At 53.9% G+C, this 12,805-nt stretch overlaps 1 protein-coding gene across 1 annotated transcript; it reads right to left on the bottom strand.

Moving 5' to 3' along the window:
• Window positions 1-7,501: 7,501 nt before the first annotated feature.
• On the bottom strand, window positions 7,502-12,286 carry LOC101714529 (disintegrin and metalloproteinase domain-containing protein 21). Its single transcript, XM_004853240.3, has 2 exons — window positions 12,153-12,286; window positions 7,502-10,447 (listed from the first exon to the last, which is right to left on the bottom strand). Exons 1-2 carry the CDS (start codon window positions 12,284-12,286, stop codon window positions 8,158-8,160), a joined length of 2,424 nt encoding a protein of 807 aa, XP_004853297.2. The 3' UTR covers window positions 7,502-8,157.
• Between the last annotated feature and the right edge of the window lie 519 nt (window positions 12,287-12,805).

The raw sequence follows: 12,805 nt of genomic DNA, 5'->3' as shown, positions 1-12,805 counted from the left end.
TGAACCATCCCTGCATCCCTGGGATGAATCCCACTTGATCAGGATGTGTGATCTTCTTGATGATCTTGTGCATTCTGTTTGGCATTATCTCATTAAGGATTTTTGCATCTATGTTCCTTAGTGAGATTGGCCTACAGTTCTCCTTTTCGGTTGGGTCTTTCTCTGCTTTGGGGATCAAGGTGATGCTTGCTTCCAGGAATGAATTTGGGAGTATTGCTTCCCTTTCAATTTCACTGAAGAGTTTAAACAGTAGTGGCAGCAGTTCCTCTCTAAATGTCTTGTAGAATTCAGCAGTGAAGCCATCAGGGCCCGTGCTTTTCTTAGGTGATAAGTTTTTAATTACATTTTCAATTTCATTGGTTGATATTGGGTTTTTCAGAATTTTGAGGTCTTCTTCGTTCAACTTTGGTAATTCATATGTATCTAGGAATCTGTCCATTTCTTCTGAGTTGTCCATCTTATTGGCGTATAGGTTCTGGAAGTAGGTATTGATGATCCTCTGGATTTCTGCTGGGTCTGTTGTAGTTTCACCCTTTTCATTCCTAATTGCATGGATTTGGGCCTTTTCTGTCCTCTTTCTGACAAGGTTGTCTAAGGGTTTGTCAATTTTGTTGATTCTTTCGAAGAACCAACTCTTGGCTTCATTGATTTTTTTGTATCATTCTCTTAGTCTCCATTGCATTGATTTCTGGTCTTATCTTTATAATTTCCTCCCTTGTATGAGCTTTGGGGTTGTCCTGCTCTTCTTTTTCTAGAAGCTTGAGGTTCAGCATGAGGTTGTTTAATTGGGCTTGTTCTGTTTTCCTAATATGCGTATTCACTGCTATGAATTTCCCTCGTAAGTCTGCTTTCATTGTGTCCCATAGATTCCGATATGTTGTATTGTCATTGTCATTTAATGGAAGGAACTGTCTGATTTCTTCTTTAATTTCCTCTGTGACCCATTGGTTATTCAGAAGTGTGTTGTTCAATTTCCACCGGGTTTATGAAATTTTTTGAGTTTCTTTTGCTATGGATCTCCAATTTCATCACACTATGGTCTGATAATATACAGGGGATAACTTCAATTCCTTTGCACTTACTTAAACATGTTCTATGTGTGAGAATGCGGTCTATTTTGGAGAATGACCCATGTGCAGCTGAGAAGAATGTGTATTCTGATTTTGTGGGTGGAAGACTCTGTAAACATCTGTGAAGTTCATTTGTTCAAGAGTTTGATTGAGTTCTAGTATTTCATTACTTATTTTTTGTCTAGTTGATCTATCTATTTGTGACAGTGGGGTATTGAGGTCCCCCACTACAATTGTATTAGTGCATATATGACTTTTCATGTCCATTAGTATTTGTTTTATATAGGTGGGTGCGCACTAGTGTTTGGTGCATAGATATTTATGATTGTCATCTCTTCCTCTTGGATTCTTCCCTTTACAAGGATGTAGTGTCCTTCTTCATCTCTCTTAATCAGTGTTGGTTTGAAATCTACTTGATCTGCAAAGAGGACAGCTACTCCTGCTTTTTTTCAGGTTCCTGTCACATGGAGTATTGTTTTCCACCCTTTAACTTTCAGTCTATGAGTTTCCTTTTGAATTAAGTGTGTTTCTTGTATGCAGCATATTGTTGGATTTTGCTTCTTGACCCATTCTGTCAGTCTATTTCTTTTGTGTATGAAACTCTTGTGGGGAATTTATGACAATTGGCTCTTTCCCTGGCATTGGGCTGACACTGTGAAATGGTGCAAGTTCATGTTGGCAGCACAGGCCCGTTGTGATCTGGAAGCTACCGTTTCCTATACGTATTCTCCACATGGAAGTTCATTAGCAAGGTGCTTCCCAGCATCCTCCTCAAGTGGGGGTCTATCTAACCCAGGCCTCCACATGTTTCTTCACCCTGGCTGTGAGGCTGGACGCTGCCACCCTCACGCAGCAGGCACAAGGCTGAGACGGCACCAGAGGTTGGAAACCACAGGCCTGCAGGTGCTGTCTGTGAATACACAGCACTACAACCACTGCAGCCTTGGTCTGCTTGGCAGCAGGCCCAGAGCCCAGGCTCGGAGAGGCAGAGCTGCCTAGGTCAGCCCCAGCTGTGCAGGATGGCCAGGAGCACACAGCCTGCCGGCCTTTTTCTGTCTCTTCACTTGCTGAAGCTGAAGGCCACAGACTGAAATGCGGAAAAGAATGGAGGTTTCTTCAGCTCCGAACTGAGTCTAGGAAGTGTCAGACCTGGACTGCATCTGGTGAGCCCCTTCTTGCGGGAGGGCTCTCTGCAGCTCCCCAAGGTGACCAGGGCATCACAGGGGACGATGAGCAAAGAGTTCCAGCTCAGGTCTCACCTCCTCGCCCTAGGAAGCCACAGTCCCATGTGAGTCGACCCCTGTGTTGTGGCTTCCTTTACCTTTAAAAGCCTCCATGGAGCCTCTGAAAACATGAGTTGGGGGGAGCTTCGGCACGCTCAAACCTCCACAGGCACCTTAGTGGTCCCTGAGCTCTGGGCTCTGAGTCGGTGCTTCCTGCTGCCCCTGAATGCCACCATTTGTCTATGCTGCAGAGCAGGAGCCCCGACGGGCTGTGTCTGGCAAATGGACCAAGAGCAAGGGGCCCTTGGTGCCCTAAAGCAAGCCTGCTCGTAGGAGGCCTTCTAATCCTCGGAGTGCTTTCTGGGCTTTACCTCGTCTCCCAAGGAGATCCTGTGGGCCAGGAATTACCACCAAGGTGAAATGATGGCCAGAGCCTCAAAGTCTTTCCGAGGTCAGAGCGGCTGGCGGGCAGGTGATGCTGTGTTTCCTGTTCACAAGGACGGATGCCTTCGAAAGGGGAATGTCCTCTGTGCCTCGGAACCTTGAAGCAGACACAGCAGAGCTGTCCATCCGGTGAGAAAGTCATTGTTTTCCAGGAGGACTGAGCTGGGTGCTGAGGGCCCGGATTCCCACAGCTCTGGAGCTGCTAAGAGCCAGGTGTCTCCTCGGTGGCTCCCCTGCGGGGCCCGAGTGGTAATGGTGTCTGTGTGATGAGGGCTGAGCAGGTCCTGAAAGCGAGAGTGAGTTACCTTAGAGAGTGGCCCGAATGTCCAGGATCCTGGCTTCTGCTGTACCTTGAGTACTGGACTGTTCCTCCACAACGGAAGTTAAGAAGTTTCGTTTGGAGTGCAGGAGATCCCTCAGGACTCATCCTGGTGTTACCATGCCCTGTTCCGAAGGTTAATGGAAAACTGCAACAACCCAATCCAGGCAGGATAACAACCGCCCCAAACCTTTAGGAAGGGGGTATGGGTCACCCCACCAGGGAAAGTACCGGGCTGGCCGAGGCCTGCGCGGAAGCAGAGCGGGGCACAGAAACTGTCTTAGAAGGAGGTATAAATACCAGCTCCACCCACACCGCTGGGGGCAGAAGCAAGGACTGTCATTTCCCTGTGCATTTCTTTCGCATTTTGTTCACGAGCAAGTGCATATACGCCCACATAGGAAGTAGGTGTCTGTTTTCTTCCTTGTGAAATAACAGTGCTTGACTTGAATGCAGTTCTTAGCATTGTTCCATCCATATTCTAACGCTTCACTTATGGAATGTTAGAAGCGCAGGCATCACCCACAGGAAACCGGCCGTCTACTCCGGGGAAGGTGTGAGCGCATTTCCATTCGGACCCAGGATACTTGTATCATGGTAGGAATAGTTGAACTTGAAGACTGAGTGTGCTCGGGTGATGTGTCTGGTTGTCAAGGTGACAAGGGGTGCATTCTGAGAGCTAATTCTGACAGGTCTAACTTGATGCGAGCCGAGCCGTGGCCACCCGGGAGCTGAGTGAGCTTTGGGTGTGTCTGCGGATGACTGGCCTATGGGCCACACACCAGGAGGGAAGACGGAGCCTGGATGGGTGCATCAACCAGGAGGCTCACAGTTTGGAGAGAGTAAAGAGAGAAGAAGGAGCTGTTTCCGTTTCGGGAAAGCTCTGGTCCTGGCCATGGGCTTGGGAGGTCGGTCTCCAGATTCTTGAGCCCGCTTTCCACCCCAAGCTTGTACCAGAGACTTACAGTGAGCTTCCTGGCCAGTGCCCTTGCTGGCTGCAGCTCGCCAGTGTGCAGACAGCTACTTTGGATTCTGCTGCGTGGCCACAGCAGATGGCTGTGGGGGGCTTCTGCTTCTGCTCCTGGAAGCCCCTCCTCCATCCCTTGGGTCAGCACTTTGGACCCTGACCCTGTCCCTCCAGGAACCCAAGACACCCCATGAGAGCTGCCAAGTGGGGCTCCTTCACGGGGAGCAATGAGGTAGGAAGGTGGGCCAAGAAGGGGCCCAGGACGCTCAGTGTCTCCACAGAGCTGCTCAGAGGGCCTGGCCCAGGCCCAGCTGTCCTGTCGGCTTTGTGTCCACAGCAGTGGCTCCCATGTTATTGACTTGAGCACGCAAGGCCAAGAGAAGCCGTTGTCTCCTGGACCGCGCCCAGTGGGACATCCAGTGTGTGTTCAGGGTGGCAGTGCCTCCGCCGGGACCCACAGGCACTTGGAGGACAGTTGCCCCTGCAGTGACCCGCAAGCACGCAGTGCTGATGGGGTGCTCCGTGGAGCGGGACCCGGCCCAGGGCATGGCAGCCAGCCGGCAAGTCACCCTCTGTGTCGGATGGCTTCATCGTGATAACGCAGAACACCCAGCCGATGCCTGGGCAGCAGTGAGAACCAGCTTGTGAGGCCTCTGCAGGGAGGTCTGTGGGAGGAGCCCCGCGGAGTGTGTGCTGGGAGAGGCAGCAACCCCTGGCCTGCTCACCTCTGGAACCTTCCCTCCTGCAGGCAGCACCCCCAGGGGAGGGCCCCTGGCAGTTTGGGGATCCCACATCCTCCCCTCCCCTGGCTCTGAGAAGCTCAGCCCCACCCACAGGGAGCAGTGCGGCCCAGCCTGCTCAGATGCAGGTCATCCCGAGGACAGCTCAGGGCCAACTGCACAGCAGGCCTCATCCCTCAGCCGGGAGCCCCGTCCGCCCCCTGGGCCCAGTGCAATGAGTGAGTCTGCTGGATTCTCAGACATCCCTGGCACAGGCCGATAACTTCATGCTTCCAGTAACTTCTCCCTGGTCTTCTTGGGGTCGAGATGCCAAAGGGATCCCAGGAGATTCCTGAAGCAAGTGCTCCATGGACTGAGACATCACGTGGAGCTCCCAGAACTCGAAGACACAGCCCTGGGAGCCTCTGAGGGTCTCGGTCGCTCGTCCTTGTGGGCAGGGACTAGGGATGGCTGGCTCTGCTTTCCTGCCATAAGCTCTGAGGCCCAGCAGCCAGGGGTCAGAGCGTGTGAGGCTCCTGCCCCACTGGCGTCCTCCAGAGAGAAGCACCAGACCCAGTCCCTCCCCGCCCTGCTCAGGGAGAGGGGGACACTGGGCCCGAGTCACCCAAATGTCCCTGTGGTCTGAAGGCTTCCAGGCAGAGAGAGGACCCTTCGGCCACAGAGCCTCTCCACGTGGTCACTTTGGCAGTAGCTCTGGCCCCGGGGCCAGGCGGCTTCAGGCAGCTGGGGGAAAGGCTGTCTAGAGGATGCTCCTCAGTGAATTCCCTTTTTTCCCTTGTATCCACCATTGATGAAAGCCTTTGAAAGGGAAGAGGGTATAAAACAGTCATTTGTTGAACGTATCAAATCCTGGTGGGCTCCAACAATATTTGTGTTGCTCTGGATGCACAAAGCTTCCCATCCGCTGTCATTTCCAAAGCTTTGTCCCGCCACCATCCCGAAGGCCTGGCTCATTGTGAACTTCTCTGAGCAGGCTGATCGGACCTATCCGCTCCCACTCTTCTTCCTGTGTCTCCAGGCCTTTGCTGAAGCTCGCCCCGCCGAGCAGCCCGCAGCCTCCTCTTCCTGTCAGGTCAGGGCCGCCCTGGGAGCTCTCCTGGTTCATGCCCAGTCTGGCGAGCTGTCAGAGGGCCTCCACCGATCTGAGGGGCCGAGGGTGCCCGAGCCTTTCCCCCTTGTAAGAATGGGGCCCAGGCCGATGAGGGTTCCTCTGGATGATTTTTTCTCTGTACTGATAAACTCCTTATAAATAACATAACCAGCATTTCATTGACAGGCGGCAGTGCAGGGCATCGTGCTCAAGTTATCAGCTAGTTTCCCAGGTGTGGCAGCCACAGACGTCTTCTCCTCTGAAGTAAATAAAGTTCTACCTGTTTAACAAGAGCCAGTTTAACATATGGGAGGCGCTCACTGCTTTTAGTTTTTGCTGCTCTTGCGGATTTCTTCTTTGAAATAGTGAAACCAGTGAGACCTGCAATACTGAGTTGTTGTTACAAGTTGTATGATAGGCTGAAAAAAAGACTTTCAGTGATTTTTGAAGGGGATCAGTTTCTGATTTAAAGAAGAATAAACATTAGGATGAGTCACGTGCTGTGGGAAAGGGTTGGGGAACAGAAAGATGAACATGTCACAGCCGGCCTTTGCTCCCAGAGGCTTGAAATGCTCACAGCTGTCTGCTCCGCCTGGCCATCTGATGCCCTCTGCCACGGGACAGTGCAGCCAGGAGGCCTTGGCCCGATGCTGAGCAGGTGCTGAGCAGGTGCTGAGCGATGGCAATGCATGCCAGCACCACACTGGCAGACTCGTGAGCCTCCACCACCAGGGAGAGAGAGAACATCAGAGGCCTTTTTCCAAATTTGTCTCAGTTACATTCGCACATATCTTTACATGGAAACTGTGAAATTTGCTTTCAAAGTTCCATGCTGAGAACAACACACAAAACTGTGCCCTTTCCTAGGCAGACGGTGGCATAGCCCGTTTACTCTGTCATCGCTGCATGGTGAGCTGGGCCTGAGGCAGGGACACAGGGAAGCCTCGCGCTGTCCTCAGGGCCCGAGTGCTCTGCACAGGGTGCCCTCCTCCGCCTGGTTACGGCCGCTGGAGGATGTCCCAAGGTCACTCTTGTCCACCATGAACGTTGGCAGCAAGCAGGAAGACAGTGCTAGCACACACACACCCTCCCGGGCTCTGGCCTTGGGCTTGCCAACCTCCAGAGACTCTGCAAACAGATTCGGACAAGATTCTGGAGTTGTGCTGTTATCGGGTAGCTTGCTCCTCAGAAGGGGCTGGCCAGCGAAATGTTCCCGGGTTGGGTTGCTAGTTTCTCTTTCTGGAGTTAGATGGTAGGTTCTCCTCGTCTCAAAGAAAGAATTGGAGGAAAGTGGCCAAAAGCAGTGGCAACATTTATTCAAGAAAGTAAAAGTGAAGAGCCAGAGAGATGCTGGCTTTGCAGAGCAAGCGCGGGCCAACTAAAGAGAAAAGGAGGGTGTGAGCAAAGATCAGAGCACGCACTGCATCTGGAAACACGGTGCGGCCCAGCTACCCTAGAGAGCTGGGAGAGTCTTTCGTGCACTCCTGGTTCCCTGTGCAATCCCAGGACCTGAGGACCCTGGGAGAACCCAGGATGACCCCACGATGGCAAGGCCAACGTGAGCCTCAGTCACAGGGCTGCGTTCCTGCTGGTGGGGATGTGGCCCGAGTCTGGGTGCTTCCCCCGGGCCACCTTCTGCTGGGAAGCAGCTGAGCGTGGCTTCATCTGTGGTGGCCAGGCCGGCCCCCGGCCCCGGAAGAAAGCCAGGCCTGCAACACCCCCCCAGAGAGTGCTTGGTGTCCTAGCACGGTCCCCCGGGCCTCAGGAGGAACGTGCACCCTGATGCCCCCTCCTCCTGGAAAGGGCAAATCCTGTGCCTGCCACTTCCAGGAGGGAGCCTGTTGGCCCGTGGCTCCTCCAGTCGCTTGGGCGTCTTTCTAAGTCCCCTTTGCTGCCTGCCCCTTGCTCTCTACCGGGAGCATCCTCCTAAGGCACCCTCTCGGTCTGGGGCCTGCTTCGCTGACTCCCAGAGGCTGCCCAGGCTCCTCCTGTGCTCTTGGTGCTCAGCTCCCACCTGGGCTCGCGAGCTTTCCTTGGCTGTGACAAGGTACGTGAGACAAGCAGCTTACGGGGAGGAAGGTTTTATTTTGGATTCATTCCACGGTGAGCATCTGCAGCCTCTCGAGGAACAGCTGACGTCCACAGAGCCCACGCCTCCCATCTTCCCCCACGTGCACTCAGGCCCCTGGAGGCTTGTGTGGCCCTCCAGGGCTTGAGGCTTTGCCATCTTCTCTTGCGATTCCTCCCAGGTGCCGGCCCCCCCCAACCCCCCGTGGCTTTATAGGGGCAGGATGCTGACTTCTTTTAAGCTGGCTGAGGCTGTCTTACTTCCCGAACTGTGGCAGTCCTGATAGTTCGCACATTTGTGGCCACCCCAAAGAGCAGCGCTGCTATGAACGCATAAATGCGAGCGAAGAGGATTCTCAAATAATGCACTGGCTCAGGGTTCTGTGTGATTTTCCGCACTGTTCTTGGAGGTGGTCCACTGCTCTCACTCCCCCCGGCACCTCTCTTTAGGCACCGTGGAGGAGCCCAACCTATGTGACAATGACATTGCCTCTTGTTGTTGCAGACTCCCTTAAAATCACACTTCTGTGGTTTACAGTCGTAGTTGATTGATTGCACAGAGCTACTGCAGCGATGATGACTGCAGTATTTTCCCGGACCGCAGGGAGTACCAGCTCGCACAAATCCAAGGTCAATAGCGTTTGCACCACGGTGTTCATCTAGTCCAAAACACCAAGAGTCTTCATACTTAGACTGATGGAATGAAACATGTTCATCCACCCGGGGTAGGTGGGTGACGTTGCCACACTGCAGCCTTCCGCAGGGAATATCGTTTATTCCACAAGCTGCGAAAGTGAGTGCTCCATATCTCCTATAACAAAACCCAAATCTGTTGGCTTTTGTATTTATTTGATAGCAGATATCATCACCGTTTCTAGCATTTCTTCCAAAGATTTCTCTGCAGTGCATGGTGCGGTCAGTACAATTTCCATGATAACAGTAGCCCTCTTCAGTGCACGGGGATCCATTTTGTAGATACAGGTTTTCTGGACACAAGACTGTGTTTCCAGGACAGTACTCTGGAAGGTCGCATATATTGAGCATGGCTCTGCAGAGCGTCCCCGCTGGGGCATAGGTGCAGTTCCTGCAGCAGGTTTGCCCATCACAAACGCTGCCGGGCGTAAAGCGACAGGAACTCTCACAACACGGGTTGGCATAACACCGCTTGAAGGATCCGCAATCACACTGCTCCTCTCCTTCCGTTTTTCTGTCCCCGCAAATGTGCTTTGTATAGCTCATATTAAAATATGTAAAGTTTGGATCATACAGGCACAGCACGGAGTCCTGTGAAAGTGTGTGTGCCAGGTCCACATAGGAGCAGTTACTGAACGCATCTGTCAGCACAGGATGCTTGTTCATTACGCAGGTGGCCCTTCTCTGGCACTGGCAATAGCGTGAATCGTATTCTAGACCAAAAGATCTCCCAATCTGCTGTGCCCCTACGACAGATACTAGGAATACATGTCTGTCCCTCACACCAAGATAGACCAGGTTCCGATCACTGCATATGCTATACTTGGGTGGAGCAACATCCAATTCGTAAGGTCCTGGAATAAGTATCACGAAGGTTGAAGAGCATGGCCATTTCTTATAGATGACCCTCGTGAAGAACTGAGCGTAAGGACCGTCTGGCACCCTAAAGTCCATGATTGGCACTGGATCTGCCTTATCATATACACTCAAAACAGTCACAGTGTACCTCGCAGATAGATTTTCAAGTATTGCTTGAACCACACCAGCCAGTGTCATCATATATTTCACGCAAACTGTGACATTGCCATGTCTCTTGAACACCACGTTGGTACATTGAAGATGGCCCGATATGCCAAAGGGATGGAATAGATACACTTTACTAGGGATCCTGGGGCTTGCAGTGATATTGGCTCCATCGAACAATGAGTGCTCCTTCTCGGTGGCTCTGTATCTAGGCTCCGTTGCATTGGCGTCCACCGCTATCTGAGACACGATGTGCTCAAAAGCGAGAGAATCCTTGAGGGGCTTGATTTCATAGGTGAGGTCATCCAGCTTGATGATGCCTTCCAGGCCTCCGTAGCATGTGTCGATGTTGGCCACCGAGTGAGGAACTCCTTCCACGTAGCCGAGGTAGTTACAGTCCAGAGGGAAGTAGGGGTACTCCATCTGCAAGGCACCTTGGTCATTCTGCGTCAGCAGCAGCAGATGTCTGGCGAGGAACTGTGTTTTTCTCCGCAGATGGATGATGTGCCTCTGGCCCCCAAAGTGCAGGCTGTAGGAGAGCCAGCCAGGCACCCGAAGGCCTTTGCCATAGTGCGTGTGCCTCCGGGGAACCACCACCTCAGCAGAGATGTAGCGCCACGAGGGGCGGCCGAGGAGGCCCTGGACTGGACCCAGGAGCGCCCACAGCCCCAACAGCAGAAGCGGAGCCCTGAGGGCACGTTCGTCTCTGCCCACCTCATGCCACTGTTCAGGGAGTCTCAGCTGTGAGGAGTGGATATTGGGGTCTCCTGGGGGCAGCCAGGTCTGAGGTTTCCACTCTGGCCACTTCACCCTGGTGCAGACAGGCACAGAGGGCAGAGGACCTAGGCAGGCTCCCAGCCTGGGACCCTTTGTGGTCACCTTGACCACCTAAAGGGATGATGAGGTAACAGCCAGGGGAGTGGCAGGCGAGGCCTGGGCATTCATTCGCTCTCCTGGGTTGCCAAGGGGAAGGTTGGCCCGGGAATGCTCCTCTCACTGGACGGTGGCCACGACAGGCTGACCAATTACCTTCGAGCCCTTGGACCAACTGCACGCCTGTGGCTGCTCTAGAAGCAGCAGTCCTCTCAGACTCGTCTGGCTCAACGAGGAGGCTTTCCTCCAGTGCACTGCCACCCCTGTGCTGCGGCCCGCGCCGTGCAAATAAAGACTCACTTGTAAACGTGCCGCCGATTTGTTCCTTGGGGACTGTGGGATCAGAGGATGCTGCAAACCTGCTGGGGATTCTGGTCCTCTCTCGTGCAGACAGGAAGGAGGGTCGTCTCCAAAGAAAGAGCAATTAGCACCAGGGCCTGCTAGCACAGAAGACGGAAGAGCTCCAGAGACCAGCAGCCCCCAGGATGAGCAGCAGAGGCCGGCACTTGGCAGGGTGGACTCATTAGGAGGCGATCGCTGGGCTCGGCTTTAGGACGCAGGTACCAGAGTTTGTTCCTCAGTAGTAGCTCAGCAGAAGTCTCCACCTCAGAGCCACACACGTTCTCTTAAGGGGTGTGTGTGCAAGTGTGTGAGTGTGCGTGTGTGTGCTCGCGCGTGTGTGTGTCCTGGGGGGGGGGGGTCAAACAGCAGCTGCACTGACCAACGATGAACTCTGCTCGCCAGGCACTTTGTGCTTTCTTTCTTGGAGAGACGCTGTAACTGCAGGCTGGACCTTGTGACTACTTCGGAGGATTTGAAATTCCACACAATAGAGAGACTTTTGCAAATGACATCTTAATTCCAATTTCACATTTCCAGGCATGTGGAAGAATGAAAATGAGAAAACCGGGGTGCCCAGGGCACTGACTGGCAGTAGCAGAAGGGTTTCAACCCCTGTCTTCACGGTGGAAGTTTCCATACACACATTTACCAGGATGAACCTAAGTACAGCGTCACTGGAGCTGAGATGCATAGGCCCAAGCTCTGGGTCCATGTGTTGTTCCGTATGACTTCTCACTCTGGTGAATGCCCGGCCTTCTGGTCTCACAGGCTGTGTGCTTCCCATTCGTGCTGTGCTTTAGTGGAGATCATTTCACCTGCACATACATTCAGCAGCTCCTTAGGACCACCGAGGTGTGAGGAATGAACTCTGGACCATAAAAGTTGGAGTCAGTCCAGGACCTCCCTCTGATGAGCTGCAGTCTGCTCAGCTGGTCACTTAACAGTGCTGAACTCGCAGTTCCTGAGCAGTGGGCAGCAGACTGAGTAGCTCCCGATTCAGGGTCCCGACTGGCAGATGGAATGTGGATGCCACGCATCTGAAGCCTTGTGAACTGCTGAGGGCCCCGGAAGCTTGATTTTCTGGAGTCCTTTCCTCCGAGGTCTGCAGATGCATTCACGCATTAGCAGGATACTGGTAGCCCAGGGACAGCCGCTGCTCAGGAGCCCCAGGCTTCGTGGCAGCTTCTGGCACAGCCACTGGGAGCCATTGCACTTGGCTGTGTGCTGCCCTGATCAGACGGGTGCCTCCGTCCAGCGGTCAGGGGCTGAGGGCAGCACCGGGCTCCTCTGCCCACCCAGACCTGGCCACTCGGCAACCTGTGAGCACACACAGCTCCTTCAGACCCTCTGCCATGGTGGGCAGCCTCCGGGGAGGTGGCAGTGCCAAGGGCCCTGGGCAGGGCTCCCCCTCTGGCTGCCTGTCCTCGTCCACCATGAAGCTTCCTCACCCTGGCCCTGGCCCTGGCCTCAAGGCTCTGCTCAGCCACCGTCCAGGAGCCCAGTGAGAAGCCTGCCCCAGGTGTCCCCAGTCCTGTGAGTGTCCCGCACCCACGCTTCGGGTCGGGCTCCCTGACATCCCACCCCTGGCTCCGCAGCTGCTATCAGGTCTTCTCTGCGGCTCTGGGCATCTGCTTCCACCACAGACAATCAGCACTGCCTGCTCCTGTGGTCTCTACAAGCCGCCCCCCGCCATATTCCTACTGTGCTCCTGCAGGTCGCTGACTCATTCCGGAAGCATCCAGGATCAGCTCCCAGGGCAAGCTCCGCCCTGTCTGAGGAGCGCTCAGGAGGGTGGCTCCTTTCACCCTCAGGAATCCTTGGAAGATCCGTGCTGTCCCTAGCCTGCTCTTCCCCATGAGAAAACAGAGGAGCACAGATGGTAGGGCAGAGCCACACCTCGAGGAGTGGAGCCCGAGTTGGAAGCCAGGCCTGCAGGGTCCTCAGCCCTGTCCTC

The sequence above is a fragment of the Heterocephalus glaber genome, unplaced genomic scaffold (assembly GCF_053883595.1).
Source record: "Heterocephalus glaber isolate CG9 unplaced genomic scaffold, H.glaber_assembly_v1.0 deba00000331, whole genome shotgun sequence".
NCBI lineage: Eukaryota > Metazoa > Chordata > Mammalia > Rodentia > Bathyergidae > Heterocephalus > Heterocephalus glaber.
The sequence above is the reverse complement of the archived record's forward strand: the minus strand, read 5'-3'. Positions and strand labels throughout refer to the sequence as shown.